Raw genomic sequence first — 20,807 nt, 5'->3', positions numbered from 1 at the left:
ATGCCAACCCATAAAAAAAATTCCTATTGTAGGTAGATTCCAATATCAAAATGAGATTAAAGTCACTAATTTGGAATTTTCTTGTACTCTTAATATTATAAATTAAATCTTTTTAAAATGATTATAATAGATCTTTAACGTACTTCTTCACAAGAATTTTTGCCAAATTTCTCAATTTTCCAACATCTTTTTACATTCAATAAAAAAATCAAAGTAAAAAAGCTAAATACATATACTTCAAATTTCTTATAGAATTTTCCAAAATTTTCAAGCATCTTTAACTTTTAAAAATCTAAAGTATAGAAAAAGCTAAATATACTTTATAAATATAATTCCTTAACTCGGTTTTGTACAACTTTAAAACTTTATAGTACTTGAAAATTTTATATATTTCTCTCTTTCCGTTTTCTCTATAATTACTCATCATTTAGCTCGTGTTTTAAAATACACACACTCATAAAAAAAAGTGAACCTTTCACTTTCTCCGATCCTTCTTCACTTCCCATGTACTAGTAGTATATATAAATTGCTTCGACTTGTCACTTAAACTCTTCATCGATCTCTCTTCTAACCCACAAAAAAAAAAAAAAAACCAAACACAACTCAAAGGTCTCTCCTTTGTTCGGTTTTGTCATAGTCATGTCTCTAGCATGGAAAAAACCAAAGTCGAGTCGAATCTTAAGATTCTTGTCAGAGTTTCAGAAGAACTCTACGAAACGCGACGGTTCTTTGTTCGTAGAAACTGGCTTCCCAGCTTCTCTGATCGATCTCTTCTTTAAAAACCGCGATCGTTTCAAGAAACAACCTTCTAAACGCTTTCAACGAATCGAACGCCAGATTCAAACCGCTCCAACCGCTTCTTCGTTGATTAATAATCAAGATACGGTTTTGGAAAAGCCCACGAAGAGGGAAGCTGTAAAAAGTAAGATCGAGAAAGCTAATAGTGTTAAAGGGAAACCAGCGGCGGTTAAAAATAGCGTTTGCGTTTGCGGTGGAAGCGGTGCGTTTGTTTTGATGGCGTTTAAGGTTTTAGTAGTGGCGTTGCTCGCCTTGAGCACGAAGAAGAAGCTCACTGTAGGAATCACTCTCTCCGCTTTTGCTCTTCTCTTAACAGAGCTCGTGACGGCGCGTCTTTTCACGCGCTCCAAGCTCTGTAACAAAGTCGAAAACGCGATTTCCCACGTAAAAATCGAAACTTTCGATGAAACTCGAGTTCACAAAGAAACAGAGCAACATGTAGTAGCTGAAACAGAGGATTCGAATTCCAAAGATTTAACAATTCGTGATCTTTTGACAAAGGACGAGAAGTCAACAGATAAAAGTTCGAGACTAAAATCGAAGATTTTGAAGAAGCTGAGGAGTTTTAGTAAAAAGAAGAAGTTAACGATGAAGACCAAAGAAGAGTCTTTGATTGAAGAAGTCTCGAGTTTGGTTCTAAAAGATAAAACAGAGATGAGTATTGAGTCTGAGAGAGACGAAGAGATGATGAATCCAACGCCATTGATGAGATCAAAGGGAGGAGATACAATGAATGGTGTTGCCCTGATCGTGGTTGTGCTTACTAGTCTCTTGTGTGGGAAGATCTTAGCCATTGTTTTGACACTATCTTGTCTTGTTCTTAGATTTGGAGTAGCCAAAAAAATATAATCTTTTTGCATATAATTTTTTTTGTATTTTTTTCTCTCACAAGATTATTGGTATATATAAGTAATAAATACATGATTTTATATGAACGCAAATTTTTTTTTCTTATTTACCATTGCACCTCATTTTGATAAATTTTCAAATGAATCACAATTTGAAAATGTTTTTTTTTTGGTTAATTTGTAAGCATAAACATCAAACGCAAACAATTTATGTTTGCGATTATGTAAAGATACTTCTTTTTTTTCTTCAAATGAATCACAATCGTAAACATTTCAAATAGAGAAAATAAGCGCAAACGGTTGTACATAATTGTGTTTGGCGTTTACATTTATACTTTTCAAAAGTATCTTTTGAAGAACTAAAATGTATGTTATTTTTAAAATGATATGTTTCTTTTTTTTTGTTTTAAAAGTTATTTAAAACTATATAAGTGCGTTCGAAACAAATCAAAGTTCATAATGATCAAAGATTGGGTTTGCTTTGGAAAATACATTAGTGTTGCTTTGGAAAATATATTATGTACCAAAAGAAATTGTTAGGTAATGTATTAGTAGTAGTATTAATTTAGAAGTGCTTGTAGTTGGTAAGTGAAAGCCAATTAGGTTTCACTCAGCTAAATAGCACTATAATGTGATGGTAGGTTATGTGGCAATATTAATTAGTTGACATGAAAATTATTAACTGAAAAAGGTAACCAATTAGGTTTCTGTCAGCCAAATTAGCTAATAAAAATGGTTAGGTTAATTAAGCCTAGTTAAGCTTGTGCTTAAAAAGTTTTGAAAATCTCTCACTCTGATTGGAGATCAAGACCAAATTCTTAGTGTTGTGCTATTTGTAAAGTTTCAATGATTATGTCAAATCTAATATGGTAATTAGTAAGTGTGGTTTTGTTGGGTGATATTATTTAATTTTTTTGTATAAGAAATGTGACATAATATAATTTTGGTCTATATCAATCAAAATCTGAGTATTACAGTTGGAATAGTTTTCTTTCTTAATTATTACTCTGTAAATTCTCTTTATATCAAAAAATAAATATATGACACTTGGAAATGGTTTATTTTGTGTAGTGCCATAATATATGTACTAGGTTTTAATAGCGGATCAATTTTTAATTTTTATGAAATAAATTTTATATTTTAAAAATTGGTAGTATTTGTATTACAATTTATTCTTGAGAAAACTTTATTATTTTCATTTGGTCCTAAATGTATAAGACTAAATTATTTAAGTTGATTTTTTTCTTTCAATTATTACTAAGTTGATATTTAGTTTATTTTGATAATTAAATTACCGGTGTAAATGTTTAATTGATAAGAAACTTGTTTATAATAAGTTTTTGGTATTATTTTGAAGGTTTTGGTTTAATGTGGTTTCGTGAAATTCTAGAAGACATGGTATAAATAAGAGAATCTATTTAAAGATGTTTTCTTTTTTCCTAATGCTCAGAAATTAAATATAGTAAAATGTTGAATCTGTATAACTTTATAAAAAACATGAAAATACAAAGATGATTGATAGTGAATAATAATAGACAAAGAAATCAAATCAATACTTTTGGAAAAAGGTGTTTACTGTAAAGCTTTTATTTTTTAAAATGAAATGCGACTAAATAAAATAAGTGTTAGACAAAGACAGTCTTCTATGGGTTTGATTCGATACATCTTTACCTAATTCAAAAACAAAACTTATAGTGGCAAAGCCAAGCCTCCATTGCTAAGTTTTCTTATTTTATTGTTACTTGATTACTTCTTCTTTATTTTTATTTTTTTGCATATCATGCTTACCACTAAGTTTTACTATAGTCAAGTCATGGGTAGTCTTAGATATTTTGATCAAAAATTTGAAATATCTTATAAAACTTATAATATACAAGACACTTGACAAATATGTACTTAATTTTAATTAAAAGTAAAAAAAAAAACTCTTTAATTGTACTTGCATGATATACGTGTATAATATATTGGATAAGCATAACATTTTTCTTTCAAAGTTGTCTAAAATATAAAAGATTTTTAAGAAGTGCATTTGCATAAGATAGTTTCCAAGTTTTTAATTATTTTTAAAAATTTATGGTCAAGTCAAGAGTGTATAATTACTATGGAAAAAAATCACTTGTTCCAAAAAGTAATAACGTGATAATCGAGTTATACGAGTTAGCGTTAGAATTATAAGTCAAAAAGATTAGATTAAGTAGAACCAATAATAGCTCATGCGTGAATGTGAAATCTGTCGGACGTGATTATAAAATGTAATGATCAACGAATGTCTAATAAAGTAGCCACGCATATGATTTGTTCTTCTACTATTCAAACATCTTTCTTCCAAAAAAGCGACAACAAAACAAATTGAGTATTTTTAACTTGTGACAAGATTTGTGCATGTATAATATAACAATGCATGATAATTGATAAAGATGGATTTAAAGAGGGACAATAATAGACCAAATCGAAACTGATCGATTTCGACATATTATTTAGTTCAATAACTTGGTTTTTCTATCATTTCAAAGGGAACAAAAAAGATTACAAAGTTTAAGAGAATTTTCAAATGAAAGTTTGATACAACAAAGCTGTATAATGACATAACAGAAAAGTGATATAGAGAAAATAAGTAATCGCCCCCTTTAAGATCCTTCTGACATTTCTCATGGATGACCAGCGATTCCTACCTAAGTGAGTCAGTCAATTGTGCTGTGGTTGATTTTGTTCGCTTGTGTTTTGTATTAGTTATCCTATTTTGATATTTTAACCATCTTTTCTTTCTTGTATTTTTTTCCCTGAATTCATTAATCGACTCAATTTACCCCGTGACTGAAATCTATCGGTTGATCCAGACTATAAGATGATAGTTATTTCATATTGTTTTTTTTTTATAACAATTTTAGTAATTTATTCACTCACACTTAAGCGATTATACGGCAAGCTCAAGTTACTAATGTTATAAATGAGCTCAAGTAATTGAGATTTGTTTTCGGTCTTCAATATTTTTGGAATAAGTTTGATAAGTATGATATCTCTTGCTATTGTACTGTTCTAGTACTAATAAGTCTGATATCTCTTGCTATTGTACTATTCTAGTATTCACTATATAGACTCGTTCTTTTTAATGATCTTGCTACTTTTCTAGCTCGTTCTACATATATATCTTTGTAGACTATTATTATTCAACCATATAAACATTAATATAAATATCTTTGTTGGCTTTGTGAGTCTACAACAACACATGTGTTATGTAATTATGGCTGGATACTTGCGTTTTGCTCGTTCCTCTATTTCCCATGAGGTGCTTCCCTAATATTGCTTATTAATCAGCAAACGACTTTATTGCAATTTTTGTCTTCTTGGCTGTGGAAATTTTTTCTCGACTTTTAGAAGGGAGTTATGCTCCTCCATTGTTGCACTCATTTTGTCGTTGTTGTTTCATTATTCTGAGTTTATTACAATTAGTGTCGTTTTTGTAATCATTATTCTGAGTTTATTGCAATTAATTAGTGTCGTTGTTGTATCATTATTCTGAGTTTAGACAAGATATAACATACTCCATACTTTTTATATGATTGACAAAAAAAAAACATTAAATGATCACAAAATTAGACTATTCGTATACTCGGAGGGCTAGATGTTCCATCCTATATGGCTATATTACTTCATTGTTTAGGTTACAAAGAAGAAGAAAATATTATATTGAGACTTAGAAATATCACAACATAACACCATCACTATCACACTAACATGAGGACTATACAATATTTGATCATAGAGACATATATAAGTCCAATTACAAGAACACAAACAAACAAACATTGGTTTTGTCTGATACTTAAACCTTAGTTGTCTCTTAGACAACCAAAGGAGGAATACTTTGTTCATTCCTAAAGAAATTGGTTGGATCAATCTTCCCTTTAACCAAAGCCAATCTCTTGAAATTACTTCCAAAATACCTAAGCCCCCATAACCTCGCATCTTCAAAGCTCGTATTAACTCCTCTGTTCATACCTAAATCAAGATCTCTGTAATTCAAGTAAGCCCCTCTTGGTGATCCTGAGACATAAACACTCATATACCTATAAAGCAACCTCATCCATCTCACATGTTTCTCCATCTCTCCAATGTCCTTCACTCTCCATTTCACCATGTATTGGATATTATATAGATTCCCTCTTCTATGTGGAAATGGAGTCTCTGATTCACCAATCTCATACATTTTACCACCTAATGGTTCCAGTATCATCATCGGTGATTCGACCTCGTGAAACCTCTTCCATATACCTTCTAGACCGATTTCAGGAACCGGGTTCTTGACAAAATCAGATTTTGCTTTGAAATACAGATCATTGTATCTTTGTTCTCGGTCGAGAAGTGTCTCTAGTGGCTGCCCTTTCTTCCAGTTAAAGTACATTATTGAATCGATCCAGCTCATTTCAGAACAATCTTGAACCCTTAACCCCAATTCCGGAAACTTCTGATTCATAAGAGGGATCAGTTTATCAATACCTCCAAGATAATTTGCTTGGAACGTAGCTTGAACAGATCCTCCAGAATTGTAAATGATGACTCGGATGAAGAGATTATCTTCAAGCTCTGCTGCAATATGTTGCCATCTATGAACAGTGTTTGTCATGTTCTGTGTGAAAGGTAGGTATCTTGTAAAGCACGTTACCTTCTCTGGTACCCTAACTAGCTTCACTTTCCATGAAACTACAACACCAAAGCTAGCTGCTCCACCTCCTCTAATCGCCCAGAACAAATCTTCTCCCATTTCTCTTCTACTGTTGTAGATTCTCCCGTTTGCGTCTACGAAACGCGCGTCCACAATGTTATCTGCGGCCAAACCGTGTTTCCTCATCATTGCACCAAACCCTCCTCCACTAAAATGACCTCCAACTCCAACACTAGGACATGTTCCTGCAGGGAAGCCATGGATCTTGCTGGATTTAGCAATTTTATAGTAAAGCTCACCGATGGTAGCACCAGCTCCAACCCAAGCTGTTTCATCCGCGAGGTTGATCTCGATAGATCGAAGATTAACGAGGTCTAGGATGATGAAAGGAGAGTGTAATGAGAGGTAAGAAAGGCCTTCATAGTCATGACCACCGCTTTTAGTCCTAACTTGTACCCCAAGTTTCCTGCTGCAGAGTAATGATCTCTGGATTTCTGATTCAGTTCTTGGTGTAACGATCAGAATCGGCTTCTGGCTTGTGAAATTCAAGGTCAGGATTCTGTAGTTTTGTGATAAAGATTGCGATAACTCGGTGTAAAGACTTGAATCCGGCTCGTGGATGAAGCTTCTAGGGTTTGTGAAGCTTGAATCAGAATGTGTCGACATGCAACTAAGAAATTGCTCTCTACCAGGAACAGAATTGGAATCAGAGTTGACCCATTTGACTAAGAAGACAAGAAACAGAGACACAACAAAAGCTTCAAGCGTTCTCATCCTTAGTGTTTTGGTTTTCTTGTGTTTGAAGCTACAGCAGAGATATATCATTTGTTCTTTGTTCTTGTGATGAGAAGAGAGTTTTATCAGAGATTTTGATTAGAGAACTTATGAAGTTGCAGAAATAATAAACAAGGTTCCAACTCACACCGACGAAGAAATTAAAAATTTAGATTTCTTTGAAAATGAATATTTGGAATTTTGTGTTGCATGCACAAAACAAAAAGAAACATTAAAAATAATAGGCTTCTAAGTTTAGGTATTAGAAAATTAAGTATATTTATATCTTTATTTTTCGAGTAAGTTTATTCAAATAATGGAATTACGTGTTCTAATATATATCAGTTTTTGTAATATTTTCTCATTTATTTACGTATACCTCTATAGCTAATATAGACCTAGAAGAAGATAAATATTCACAGATTTGTGCTAATTATATAGTAATTATGTAAATTTTCCTATCTAATTGTGTTAATATGGGAAAAACCTACCAACTTGCATTCATTAATGACTATTTCTACTATCAAAATATTATAATTTGTAGTGTTCGAAAATGTCTCAAAACAACTCTTCTCATATTATGGGATCCTAAGCAAGTGGTTTGATTTGCAGTAAAAATGGCATGAGTTTTGGTAATTCACTAAATTGTAAGGATGATTAAATTTATACATATGACAAATTAGTAATCAAAACATTAAATGAAGCGATCGTCAGATTATATATTTACTGCAATTTCAACGGCATGAAAGCAACGTGTCGACGTTTTCTAATTGTGTAGTTGTCTTCCACTGCATGAGTCCTTTGTGTTCCAGTGAGAGCATAAAACCAAGATTATACTGATTTAGAGATTAACAATAAACAAATGGAAACAAAAATGAAATTGAATAATCTGAACTCGTTTTTATAAGAAGTCAACAACTTTTACAACATCCAAATTACAAAACCCCTCAACTTTAAAAGAAGAATAATACTAAGGTTACAATTTTTTCAATTCTTATTCATAGTATATTTGAAAGATCAAACCAATACTCGTTTGGTGTGATTCAAGTTTATTCACCAAGAAACAAAGAATAACAATAAGCCTGAGGACAAGATTTCAAAACCCATCAATCAACTTAGATCTTTTACTACTGCACAAAGAATCTGAGAGTATCGAATCAATCGATCTTTCAAATTGTAGAGGCTTGTTTACTAACTAATCTTGACAAGGGTTTCTCTAAAAAGTTTTGATCTTTTCTTTTTTCTCTCAATCAAAGATCCTTTCTCCTGTTGAAAACAGCAAAAACACAACGGAGCTAAAGATACAGAGCAAACCCGGGATGAAGAACACAGCTCTCCAGCTCTCAGGATGTGACAAATCTGAGTAAACCAATTTAGAAGCTTCAAGAAGCTTTCCAGTCAAATCCACACCAATTATTCCAGCTAATGTCCCAGCTGTATTTGAAACTCCCATCACAATCCCTGCATATCTTGGAGCGATATCCATATGGTTTACGGCAAAACCGGCTCTTCCTAATGCCAGAAACCCAAGAGCCACAGAGGAACAGAGGATCACACCATTTTCGGTTCTAAATATTGGCAAAGCCATCAATGCTGCTGAAGCAACTAGGAACCCAACCGTGTTCAAGAACTTGCGGGTTCTGGTCACTGAGAGTATTCTCTTGGTGATCAAATAGTCTGCGATAAACCCACCAACAATGGAGAACACAAACATGTTGAGGTATGGCACCATCTTTGATGAATCCATTCCCTGGAGACTGATCTGGAGCCCAAGCTCGAAATACGTTGGAAGCCAGTTCATCAACACATATAAAGCGTAATGGAATGTGAAATTGTTAACCACAATCGCCCAAACAGGTAGACTGAGCATGATTTTCTTCCAAGGGATATGAGTAACTTTATGGTGGTTTACATTAGTCGGCAACAGAGCACCTCCAAATCCAGCAGCAGCAGCTTTTGGATGCTCGGACCGAGGTGGGTCAGTAGCGTACCTAATCCAAAGCAATGACCATATAACACCTGCTAATGCCTCTGCTAAGAAAACTGATTCTGGCCCTCTAAGCTCAACTAAAGCAGGGAGAAGCCACATTCCTAAAGCTGCACCTAAATACATTCCTGATGTCGTTATGGAAACCAATCTCGACCTCTCATGAGGAGGAACCCACTGCGCCAAAACTGTGTGGATAGAGGGAAAGATGAAACCTTGAGCGACACCAACAAGTAAACGGGCAACAACTAAAAGCCCGACTCTGTTTGGATCAAGCGGAACCAAGAAACACGTCGATGACCATAACACAAATGACAGAAGAAGTACTTTCCTTCCCCCAATTTTCTGAGCTGCCCAACCTCCAGGGACTTGAGAGCAAGCGTAGCCAACAAAGAAGGTAGAAAGTATGGTTCCTTTGCTTGATTGATTGATCCCAGCAGCATCTGCAGCGACAGTATATGCAATAGAGAAGCCAACACGCTCTATGTAACACACACATGTGCTGAGGAAAGTTAAGAAGACTATGACATAACGTTGCGGAATATTCGATAACTTCATGTTAGACCTTTTCTCTGATCTAGCGCATTTATATCATACAAAAACCCTCTCAAGCACCACCACATAAGAAAAAGAGACCAGGAGTAAAAATAATCTTCAAGACTCCCCAGTCCACCGTTAAAATCTGCAAAGCCAGAATCGAACAGGTTAACCGTGGACATGTACAAATGACTGCAGTTAACACAAAACTTGCAGGATGATTCAAAATGACTGGTGAATTATCCTTTGATCATCAACAAAATTAGACACAAACCAATTTCTGATAATTAAAGCCAGCATTTAAGATAATTAAATCAACACAACTTTATCCACTATTCAGTTGGGCATCCTAAAAATACAGATCTTAAGCTTCTCTAATCATAACAATAAGGCATCTGGAAACTAAAATCAAGTCAAATACTTCAACAAATCAGATAAAGACTCATCTTAGAATATGGCATCAAAGACAATGACAACGAGATACAGATCTTGAAAAAAGAACTAGAGTAAATCTGAAGCAAAAGGGTCGTAATCAAGCAAGTGAATTCATCACGCAACTTAACCAAAAAGCCTAAACTTGAGCATAAGTGATCATCATCCTTGAATCTACGAATTCCTGATGAACATTACGATCCAAATGTCACCACGAAGACTCAGTTTCTCACACAAAGCCAGAAAAATCGATTCTTTCTTTCGAATCGACTCTCAATTCAACTTAAACTAACCAAAGAACCAAAGAGACGAGAACCCAAGAAGCAAAAATCTTCAAATTAAAGTGAAATGTATTCTCTTTCACAATGTAAATCGATAACCCAAGTCAAATCACGAAACTTTTACCTTAGTTGTTTTGTAAAGTCTTCAACTTTTTTGCTCTCAATCGAAGTTGAGCTCGAGTTTCGATCGATCCGATGAGCAACAATGCGGATTAAGGGTTTTCACCGGTGAAGTGAAATCCAAATCCGATTTTACGAAATCGGAGTGATTTGGGGGAAATTGACAAATGGGTTTATGAGTTTTACGGTGGAGATAGCAAGAGAGAAAGTAATGTGTTACGCAGTGGTCCACGGTGAAGGAGATGAGATTTTTAGGGTTTGTAAAAAAGTATCTAAGAAGAAACAAAAAAAACAAGATCGCTTTCTTTGGGTCAACGACGATGTCTGTGAGATAAATATACGTAACGGCCAAAGTAACTAAAAAGAAGGAAAAAAGTATAAAAATATGGTGCTGCCCAGGATCGAACTGGAGACCTTTTGCGTGTAAGGCAAACGTGATAACCACTACACCACAGCACCTTCTTGGTAATTGATATTTTTTAATCGAAATTTAATAGTAAAATTAGTTACTTTGAATGTTTTAATAGTAAAATTCACTATATCCCTGAGACAAAAGGAAAAAAATAAATATTTGTCACCATAAACTAAAATCAAAACACTATATCTTTATATCCAACTGAACACACCAAATTTGTACTGGTTTATTACATACTAGTGTTAAATTAGGAGACATAAATCACATCAAATTTATAAATAACATATCCATCATAAATAAGGGGTATTAGTGTATTACTTATTTGTGATTTTAAAAGAGTTATACCTTCTTAAAACTTTTTTTCAATTTTTAACTATAAAAACTCTATTAAAATCATGTGTTATAGGTTTACTATTTATACAAAGTTGATTATATTCATTAAAATTCATATGTTATTCATTTAATGAATTTAGAAAAATAGTCAAAATCATGTGATGTTAGAGTAAGAAATACTTTTGATTAAGATTTTATCAAAATTTAGTGTTTTTGGTTGATTTACTTTATTTATTTTATTCATTCACATATGTTGCCAAATATTTCAAAATAGTAGAGAGTAAGTTGACTTTCTTCGATTTGATAGAGGCTTGAGACAAATGTCGATACAAATTTTTTTATCAGATGATGATTCACTCACGATGATTCTCACAAACTCTAGGTTAACAGAATAATTTGATTTAAGTTTCGTCAAGAATATAATTTTGGGTAGTTATTTTATTTTGTATGTAGTGTTAAATTTGTACTTCTATGCAAGATATACATTAAATCGAATTAATAGATTACGCACGAGCATAAATGGAATGAAATTCATTTTATATTCACCAGCTTTAATTTAACTTCATAAATAAACCACTACATCAAATAACAGAGAAAAAAAATCAAATTAGAGAGAAAATTTGACGAAAAAAAAAATCAAATTAGAGAAAAACTAATTTTTGATAGAAAATAATGAAAAATGAATAATATGTGAATGGACTTTTGATATAACTGTTATTTAAGGATTTTAATTATCTTCCCATACTAATCTTATAACATAAGAAATTAGAAATGAAGTTCACTTTTTTTTTTATGTTAACTATTTTTTTTTTGGTTAAGTAACTAAACTACATAACATAATTTTTTGAGGAAACAAAACTTCAAAATAACTTAAATTATCCTTAATTCTTTTTTTTTTCTTTTTAAATTTTCTGAATCATGACCGCTTTATTGGGCTCCATCTGAATGATTTTTTTTGGTAAGAAAAAAAAAAACAAAAGAACATTTTTCAGTCTTGAAGTCCAAATCCGCCGTCGCTCTGTCGCACGGTTCACGGTGGCGTGGTCATAATTTACAAAGAACCGATCAAAAAAAAGCTTACTCTTACCATCTCGTAATCACACTGCACAAGAACAAGCCTTTGAATACGATTCTAGGGTTGATTGATGAATTAGGTAACAAGAAACAACATTTCGAATTTTTAGGTTAAAACAAAGGATTACACATTACAAAAGAACCATAATCTGAGTTCTTCTAATTTATTCTTATTTGATTTGACAAAACTTGTCGTTAGGGCATAGGTGGGATACTCTGTTCGTGTCTGAAGAAGTTCTCTGGATCAAACTTTGTTTTAATACTCACCAATCTGTTGAAATTCTCTTTGAAGTACTTACCTCCCCAGACTTGAGCTTGTTTAAAGCTAGATTTCGCGTTCTTCTTGTTCTTTCCGAGGTCTAGATCACTGTAGTTCACGTAAGCTTGTCGTGGATTACTTGAGACATAAGGTTTCATGTAACTGTAGAGATCTCTGATCCAATTGATGTGCTTACTCTGGCTCTTATTTACCACCAAGAAACAATGCATTGTACGACATTGTCACAGTCTTGTTCTCATTGTTTCCAGTTACGTTGAAGACCACTCTAATGAATAGCTTGTCTGCGGCTACCACTTCCCACTTGGAAAGAATCTTGTTACCAACGTCTTGTTCTAACGTTTTAGTATTATTTTTATATTATAATTATACATGGTTTAAAGAAAAATAAAATTGCACATGCATCAACGAAAATTACTTATAATAATATTGCATCAAGAGGTAGATCAGTTCATAATGAAAATGAACTTGTAAATGATATGTTGACTAAACATATTTACAAAATCTGACGAATATGACACAGCACAAAATGTTGTCAAAATTTTCCAAAGTATATTGTGATTTTATTTCTCTTAATATTTTGCTACAACAATGTGTGAAATACACAAGAATCATTATATGATTTCTTCTACTTTATTCTTATTTGATTGATAAAAATTGTCGTTACATCATAGGTGGAATGCTCTGCTCGTTTCTGAAGAAGTTCTCTGGATCAACCTTTGTTTTGATCTTCACCAGTCTGTCGTAATTTCCTTTGAAGTACTTAGCTCCCCAGATCTTAGCTTCTATGGAGTTAACCTTTGCGTTGTTGTTCATGTTCTGTCCAAGATCTAGATCTCTATAGTTCACATATGCTTGTCTTGGATTACTTGAGACATACGGCGCCATGTAACTATACAACTCTCTCATCCAGTTGACGTGTCTGCTCGGTCTCTTGTCGTTCGCTGGCCAGTTAATTTGATAGAGAATCTTGAAGAGTGTCCCGTTTCTATGAGGAAATGGGATCTCAGATTCAGGGATTCTCGCCATCATACCACCGTAAGGAGTCCAATTCACAAACGGTATGTCTTCTTGAATCAATCTTTCGAACAGTCCTTGTAGTCCTAAAGCAGGGATAGGTTCTTTAACGAAATCAGACTTGGCTTTGTAGTAAGTTTTCCCTAAAGGAGACTGAAGTTGAAGCAAAACATCAATAGTAGAACCATTCTTAAATCCACCATTGACAAGAGCCGCCTCGATCCAGCTCATTTCGGTACAATCCTCCTGAGTCAACCCTAATTCTGGAAAAACCTTATTCATAACCTTCATCAAGGTAACTTTCTTTCCAAGAAACTGACCTTTATAAGACATCATCACAGTCCTGTTTCCTTTATTTCCAACGGCAGTGAACTCCACTCGGATATGTAACTCTTCCATAACCTTGGACGCGATTCTTTGCCACTTTGATATAATCTCCAGCCCTGGATCTTGTTTTGGCGTTTTGGTAACGGTGAACATGGTTAGGGTTTCAGGAACAGGAACAAGCTTGATCTTCCACGCTAGAACTATACCAAAACTCGCTCCACCGCCTCCTCTAAGTGCCCAAAACAGATCCTCACCCATCGTGGCTCTGTTGAGTAGTTTGCCATTAGCATCAATCATCTTTACGTCTAGAACATTGTCTCCCGCAAGACCATACTTCCTCATCAAGGAACCGTATCCACCACCTGTCATATACCCTCCTATGCCTACGCTCGTGCATAAACCCGCGGGATATCCATGGACCTTGCTCTTCTCTGCAATTCTGCATTTAAAAAAGAATTTTTTTAACGTTAATATAAAGTTAGCCAAAATATATAGAAGCAAAAATTATAATTTTGATTAAAAAAAATTATATACAAAGAAATAAAACAAAATATACTATGGTGACGCTTATGACATAGGCCGGCCTAGCATGCTAAACCGTTGACACTTGAGAACTCATGCATGCCTCGGCTTAGCTTATTTCTTATTTGATATAAATAAATCTGTAAACTACCATATATTTTGGTTATAAATATCTACGTTTTATAAATAATTTTAGTAAGTTGTTAAGTATAAGTATTTTTATAATATGGACATATATTATTTTGTATATATGTAATGAAAAATATAATTTAGATTGAATAAATAATTTCATACAAGTTGTAGATGCAGACAGCATGGTCTAATGTCCCGGCAAGGACAAACATATTCGTTTGACAGCTAGTTCTGTCTTTTAGCATTTTAAAACAAAATTATTTCGTTTGGAGATTTATATATGTTCACATTTAAAAAAAGAAAATTAACCTAAAACTAGAAAAGTATTAATACTTCATAAGATTGTTTATAATTATAGAAAGATAATATATAATGCGTTTAATTAGCCAATATTACCTGTAGTAAAGCTCACCAAGCGTAGCACCAGCTTGAACCCAAGTACTGTTGTTTTTAATATCAACATCGACTCGTCTCAGTTTCGCAAAATCTATCAATATGAACGGTCTTTCAATCCGAGAAACAAAAGACATGGCTTCGAAATCATGACCACCGCTTCGAACACGGAAATGAATCTTGAGTTTCTTGGAACAGATGATGGAAGCTTGGACTTGAGACTCATGAACCGGTCTGAATATGAATCCTGGTTTAGGCATGGATTTCGCCAAGAACCGGAGATTCTGAGCCGTCGATTCAAGGACTTGGTCGAACATAGAGACGTTTTTGGTCGGAGTAAAGATAGTTTTGTCGAGTGGTAAAGAAACATGTGTGTTGCTTTTGACGCAGCTGATGAATTGTTCTTGAAGTGAGGCTGATGAAGAAGTTGGTGTTACGCAATATAAGACTAGAAATGTAACACAAGAAATTATAGGGAATAATGGCTTTGAAATCGCCATCTCTCTCCCTGTGGCTAATACAAGATGGGAATGGATATGTGTTTTTTCTTGATTTTTTAGTGTCAATGAAGAAACGTGTTTATATACTTTGCTAGAGAGAAAGCCAAACACATAATGAGGCTTCAAGATGGTTATGGATGTGTTTGTGTTTCTTAATATAATGTGGACGTACGTATTGTAATATTTATAAGATTGCATTGGGTGGTGTGGCTTGGCTTGGCTTACAACCAATTACAATATTTTTTCACTATAAATTTACTAAGATATAATGAAATCGTTAAGTTTTTTTTTTTTTTTCTATAAAGAAATGGTTTCAACTTGCGTGATGAATTGTCTTGTTGGTTTAAAGGCCATAGATCGATTCCCTTCAGTCGCGAAATCATTAGATATATTCATTTGGCTAAAGGCTTTCATCCGGTTTTCTCCGGATTTAAGGAAATTACGACCTAAAGTCCGAACCTCCTGATTAAAAAAAAAAAAAGTCTTCGTATGAATATTTGATCAAAGAAGACCCATTATATTATTTGAATCTAATTCGAAATTTGTAACTAATTAACTTGTTTATCCCTGGTTGAATATAATTAACACTAATTAGTACTTAATTTTTGTTTTTTGGTCTCTCTATGATAGGATTAGATATGACCGGTGTTACTTATTAATGAATTTGGTGGCGGCGTATGTTTACATTTATTGACGAGTTTGCGTGGTCAAAACGATTCGGTCGATATTGACGCGATTTTATTTTTGTGTTGGATGTTGTTGTCATGACTTCAAAATGTTGACTTTTTTTTTTGTTTTAAGCTTGAAATGTGGAAATTTGTATATTTTAAAGTTTACCAAAAACGCATTCTAAGTCAAAACATCGGTGTTGTTATCCAATCACGACCGCAAATTGGATAAAACTTCCAATTAGTTGACATCTATATAAAAAAAAGAATTTTTAAAGATATACTTATATCATTACTGACTATATACCATAAAATAAAAAAGATTTAAGAAAATAATCATGTGTCTGAAAGTTTTGGTACTTATAAGAAGCAAAAGGACCAACAAATATTAGTTGTGAAAAATACATTGGCATGACATTTTTTTTGGGTATCAATATAATGTAAAAGTCTTTATACAATTTTCGAACTAGTGATATAAATTACTAAAATAAATTACTAAGAATACAAATACCAAAAAAATTAAAATATACAGAACGGATAATAACAAAACAGCAAATCAATACAACGTTTATAAACATTGACATTGTGATTCAGTCAAGAAGAACCATCTCTAATGTAAATCTTTATTTTTTTTCCTCTAAAATAAAGTATTGTTTTGCTCAAATATATTACTCTATTTCTTATTCTAAAATAGAGGTAGTGTAAAAAACCAGAATAGAAAATATAATTGTTCTATATTTAGAAGAACTCTTTAATTTACTCTATTTTAGAGTAAGATATAGAGTAGAGTTGGAGCAAATATTACTCTATAATAGAGTTTTAACTCTAAAATAGAGTAGGGTTGGAGATGCGCTTACAACATTTTAGCTCTTTTTTCCTTTAGTCTGCTTGTTATTTAAAAAAATAAACATGCTAAAAATTAAATACAAACAGTAGGCTCAGTAGCTAGGTGAATATAGAAGATGAAGAAGCATTAGAGACGAAACATAATTCGATTGTTGATGCTGGTGGTGGACGCTGCTAGTTGCGGTGATGGTAATGATGAAAATTATGGTAAGTGGTAGTGGTAGTAGTTGTGTTGATGGTAATGATGAAAACGTGACGAAATAGTAATAACTAGATAGATTTCTAACAACTTGATTGAGACTATTTGAGAGATCGAACAAGCCTCCAATTTTTAGGATCTTGGGTGACTCATAAAAAAGCCATAACCAAACTTGAGGTAAAAACAAAGTAGCATGCATGGCTTTATCTTCATGAACTTAGCTTCGAATGGGAAGAGTTGGGATACTCTGCTCGTGCCTGAAGAAGTTATCTGGATCAACCTTTGTTTTAATCCTTACCAATCTGCTGAAGTTGTCTTTGAAATACTTAGCTCCCCAAATTTTAGCTTCTAAGAAGTTAGACTTTGAGCTGTTTCTGTTCTGTCCTAGGTCTAGATCTCTGTAGTTCACATACGCTTGTCTTGGATTACTTGAGACATAAGGTGTCATGTAACTATACAGCTCTCTCATCCATTTGATGCGTCTGTTTGGTCTCTTCTCATTGTCTGACCAGCTCCTGTAATATTGAATCATGAAGATGGTTCCGTTTCTATGCGGAAATGGGATCTCACATTCAGGGATTTTATTCATCTTTCCACCGTAAGGAGTCCAAACCACTAACACTGCGTCTTCTTCAAGGAACTTCTTGACCATCCCTATGAGCCCTAGAATATGAATAGGTTCTTTAGCAAAATCCGATTTCGCTTTGAAGTAGATTTTTCCTATCGGTGACTTCGCTTGTAGCAAAATTTCAAGAGGAGGAAGAGGACTTGTTGGGAATCCAGAGTTGTAAACAATGGATTCAATCCAACTCATTTCTATACAATCTTTCTGAGTTAGCCCTAGTTCTGGAAAACCCTTCTTCATAACCTCAAGCAAGGTACCTTTCTCGCCAAGAAACTGACCTATGTAGGCCATCTTCACAGTCTTGTATGCATTGTTTCCAACTACAGTGAAGAACACTCGTAGGAAGAGCTCTTCAACAAGCTTGTCCGCAACTCGTTGCCACTTCGAAAGAATCTTGAAACTCGCATCTTGCTCCAATGTTTTGGTGACCGTGAACACTGTTATGGTTTCAGGAACAGGAACAAGTTTGATCTTCCATGATAAAATTATCCCAAAACTCCCTCCACTACCTCCTCTAATTGCCCAAAACAGATCCTCCCCCATCGCAGCTCTGTCGAGTAATTTACCATTCGCATCAACGATCTTTGCGTCAAGAACATTGTCAGCAGCAAGACCATACTTCCTCATCAAGGAACCGTATGCACCACCTGTTATATGTCCACCTACGCCTAAGCTCGGGAACACGCCTGCAGGGAATCCATGAATCTTGCTCTTTTCTGCAATTCTACAGTAAAAAAAAACCAAAGATTAAGCAGTGAAATATTTTTCACTCTTGTTTCAAATACTAGTTAAAATTTTTGTTATTCGATACTTTCTTACACGTTAACGTGTAACACAAGATTCCTATTAGATTTGGACATTGATTATAGTATACAAACTTATAAACCTATATACTTTAGAAATGTGATATTTGTATATAAAACTTTAATATATGAAATCAAAGAACTTATATATTACCTGTAGTAAAGCTCACCAATCGTAGCACCAGCTTGAACCCAAGCACTATTGTCTTCAATATCAACATTGACCTGTCTCAATTTCGACAAATCAATCAACACAAACTGTGTCTCGATCTGTGAAACATAAGACACGCCTTCGTAATCGTGACCGCCGCTTCTAACAAGGAAATGAATCCCAAGTTTCTTGGCACAGACGATGGAAGCTTGGACGTGAGATTCATGAACCGGTTTGAATATGAACCCCGGTTTAGGCATTGAGTTGGTCAAGAACCGTTGGTTTTGAGCCGTCGATTCAAAGACTTCTTTGAAGAGGGAAGCGTTTCTTTCATGAGTGAAGAACGTTCTCTCAAGTGGGAAACCAACGTTTGTGTTTCTTTGGAGACATTCAATGAAACTATCTTGTAGGGAAGCTGAAGAAGTTGGTGTTATAGTAGCATACAATGAAATATATAAGGCAAGAAACGAAATACAAGAAATTGTAAAGGGTGGTTTTGAAATTCCCATCCTTGTAGCCAATAATATTGAAATGGATTTTTTTTTTTTTTCTTGTCAATGGAGAAATAAGTTTAGAAGCTTTTCTATATATATATAAGAAAGATTCTGATAAAACAAGATCCACTGACTTTGATTTTTTGTACATTCAACGATGGCTTTCATTAACTGTCCATCATTTCGATTAGGTGGAAATGGTAGGAACGTGACCACCATTTTCCATGTGTTTGTAAATTATTCTAACGTAAAATAAAATAAAAAAACCAAAAAGCAAAACATAAAGTTACTTCGTACTGTACTTTTGATTTCGTGAAAAAAATAGTTGTGGACATGGGTAAAACATGTAAATTTGACAATTGTGGCGACAGATCGTACAAAGATGACAAGTAGGTTAATCTTAATCGGAAAAATATGGTTTAGAGTTAAAAATCTATGATGGTTTTCCGAATTTTAGAGATCAAAATATTTATGTTTTTGTAACTTTGCTAGCTACCTAAATGCAATATATGCTTATTGTGGTTCTGAAGTGGTAGCAATATTGGTACATATCACTATATTGCATGACCAATTATTTTCCATTTTTTGTAATTTAGAAGTAGCGAATTCTTACAAAATTTGACGAATCAAGAGAGAGTAAAAATATATGTATAAGTTTGTGTAAATATGGTTATTAGTTTGGAGAAACCTTTAATAAAAGACTATATTTTGAGAGAATTATAAAGTATCAAACTATATTAGACAAAGCTATATTAAGATATAAAAATATTATATCGTTGAGTTTTTTTTTACTTCATTTGAAAAGGCATAGAAAAGCCGGTTTACAAAAATTTTAACATATGTTTGCCTTTTCACTTTTATTTTGTTAGGAATGCTGATGAATTTTGTTTAAGCAAACGGATGCCATCTTTTCGGTAAAAAGAAATGGTAGATTTGCTTCTCATTCGAAATTAGTGTAAATTCTAAATTTTCTGCTTTAACAGTAAATTCTGTAATTATAAAAAGTAATATAATTACATGTATTATATTTTAATATCACAGATACATATATAATCAATTAAAACTGTCTAGTATTCCAAACCTATACTACATATGATACACGAACACGATAGTATTATTTTTGTACCAAAACGTAGAAAAACAAATAATTATAGTTTGGTATACTGACTATATAATTCACTTAATTTTTCTTAAGACGGTTTACTGACTAAATAATTAAGTTTTTAAAAAAACTGTATAGAATTTAAGAAAAACAAAATTAAAATTTTGATCTTCATAATGCATTTTTGTATATTGAAAAAATGGATAAATTAAATTAACATGAAAAACATTATAGTTCACTAACTCAGAGCAGTCTGTTGAAAAATAATGGTTAAATCCTGGTTCGAAGTATCGAGAGACTATTTTTACAAATCGATAAAGAATTTAGTTTTACGAAACTTTCAAAAATCAAATCGAATTCTCTGGGCCTCATGATTAGCTTATTGGACTCCATCATAGCGCCTTCGTCACGATATATAACAAATTTCACCAAGAACAAGAATGAGCCTTTTATAAATAAGATTCTAGAGTTGATTGAGGAATTAGGTAG

General features: G+C 33.3%; 5 protein-coding genes and 1 non-coding gene across 6 annotated transcripts; 1 reads left to right on the top strand and 5 right to left on the bottom strand.

The window, feature by feature from the left end:
- Positions 1–438: 438 nt before the first annotated feature.
- Positions 439–1,662, top strand: LOC17876782. The gene is given in 1 exon segment (XM_023787952.1): positions 439–1,662. A coding segment is annotated over 1 exon segment (1,023 nt). The 5' UTR covers positions 439–639.
- Positions 1,663–5,410: 3,748 nt separating this feature from the next.
- LOC17875047 (berberine bridge enzyme-like 23) lies at positions 5,411–7,172 on the bottom strand. The gene has a single exon (XM_006281391.2). The coding sequence runs from the start codon at positions 7,132–7,134 to the stop codon at positions 5,488–5,490; it is 1,647 nt and encodes a 548-aa protein (XP_006281453.2). The 5' UTR covers positions 7,135–7,172; the 3' UTR covers positions 5,411–5,487.
- A 788-nt stretch (positions 7,173–7,960) lies between these two features.
- Positions 7,961–10,739, bottom strand: LOC17876334 (probable anion transporter 5). The gene is made up of 2 exons (XM_006280438.2): positions 10,445–10,739; positions 7,961–9,752 (listed from the first exon to the last, which is right to left on the bottom strand). Exon 2 carries the CDS (start codon positions 9,626–9,628, stop codon positions 8,330–8,332), a length of 1,299 nt encoding a protein of 432 aa, XP_006280500.1. The 5' UTR covers positions 9,629–9,752; positions 10,445–10,739; the 3' UTR covers positions 7,961–8,329.
- An 87-nt stretch (positions 10,740–10,826) lies between these two features.
- Positions 10,827–10,899, bottom strand: TRNAV-UAC. The gene has a single exon. It is a non-coding gene; the product is annotated as a tRNA-Val (tRNA).
- A 2,172-nt stretch (positions 10,900–13,071) lies between these two features.
- LOC17876162 (berberine bridge enzyme-like 24) lies at positions 13,072–15,570 on the bottom strand. Its single transcript, XM_006279539.2, has 2 exons — positions 14,934–15,570; positions 13,072–14,322 (listed from the first exon to the last, which is right to left on the bottom strand). Exons 1-2 carry the CDS (start codon positions 15,428–15,430, stop codon positions 13,203–13,205), a joined length of 1,617 nt encoding a protein of 538 aa, XP_006279601.2. The 5' UTR covers positions 15,431–15,570; the 3' UTR covers positions 13,072–13,202.
- A 1,531-nt stretch (positions 15,571–17,101) lies between these two features.
- LOC17876305 (berberine bridge enzyme-like 25) lies at positions 17,102–19,249 on the bottom strand. Its single transcript, XM_006280207.2, has 2 exons — positions 18,726–19,249; positions 17,102–18,492 (listed from the first exon to the last, which is right to left on the bottom strand). Exons 1-2 carry the CDS (start codon positions 19,229–19,231, stop codon positions 17,361–17,363), a joined length of 1,638 nt encoding a protein of 545 aa, XP_006280269.1. The 5' UTR covers positions 19,232–19,249; the 3' UTR covers positions 17,102–17,360.
- Positions 19,250–20,807: the final 1,558 nt, after the last annotated feature.

The sequence above is a fragment of the Capsella rubella genome, unplaced genomic scaffold (genome assembly GCF_000375325.1).
Source record: "Capsella rubella cultivar Monte Gargano unplaced genomic scaffold, Caprub1_0 scaffold_8, whole genome shotgun sequence".
Classification (NCBI taxonomy): Eukaryota; Viridiplantae; Streptophyta; class Magnoliopsida; order Brassicales; family Brassicaceae; genus Capsella; species Capsella rubella.
Note: the sequence above shows the minus strand (reverse complement) of the source record. Positions and strands in the feature narration are given on the sequence as shown.

Bases quoted from the DNA above. Each gene is read 5' to 3' on its own strand.
- LOC17876305 (XM_006280207.2), bottom strand. From the start codon at position 19,231: ATGGGAATTTCAAAACCACCCTTTACAATTTCTTGTATTTCGTTTCTT. The intron at 18,493-18,725 runs GTAATATATAAG...TTTTTACTGTAG, and splicing joins ATTGGTGAGCTTTACTACAG to AATTGCAGAAAAGAGCAAGA.
- LOC17875047 (XM_006281391.2), bottom strand. From the start codon at position 7,134: ATGATATATCTCTGCTGTAGCTTCAAACACAAGAAAACCAAAACACTA.
- LOC17876162 (XM_006279539.2), bottom strand. From the start codon at position 15,430: ATGGCGATTTCAAAGCCATTATTCCCTATAATTTCTTGTGTTACATTT. The intron at 14,323-14,933 runs GTAATATTGGCT...TTTTAAATGCAG, and splicing joins CTTGGTGAGCTTTACTACAG to AATTGCAGAGAAGAGCAAGG.
- LOC17876334 (XM_006280438.2), bottom strand. From the start codon at position 9,628: ATGAAGTTATCGAATATTCCGCAACGTTATGTCATAGTCTTCTTAACT.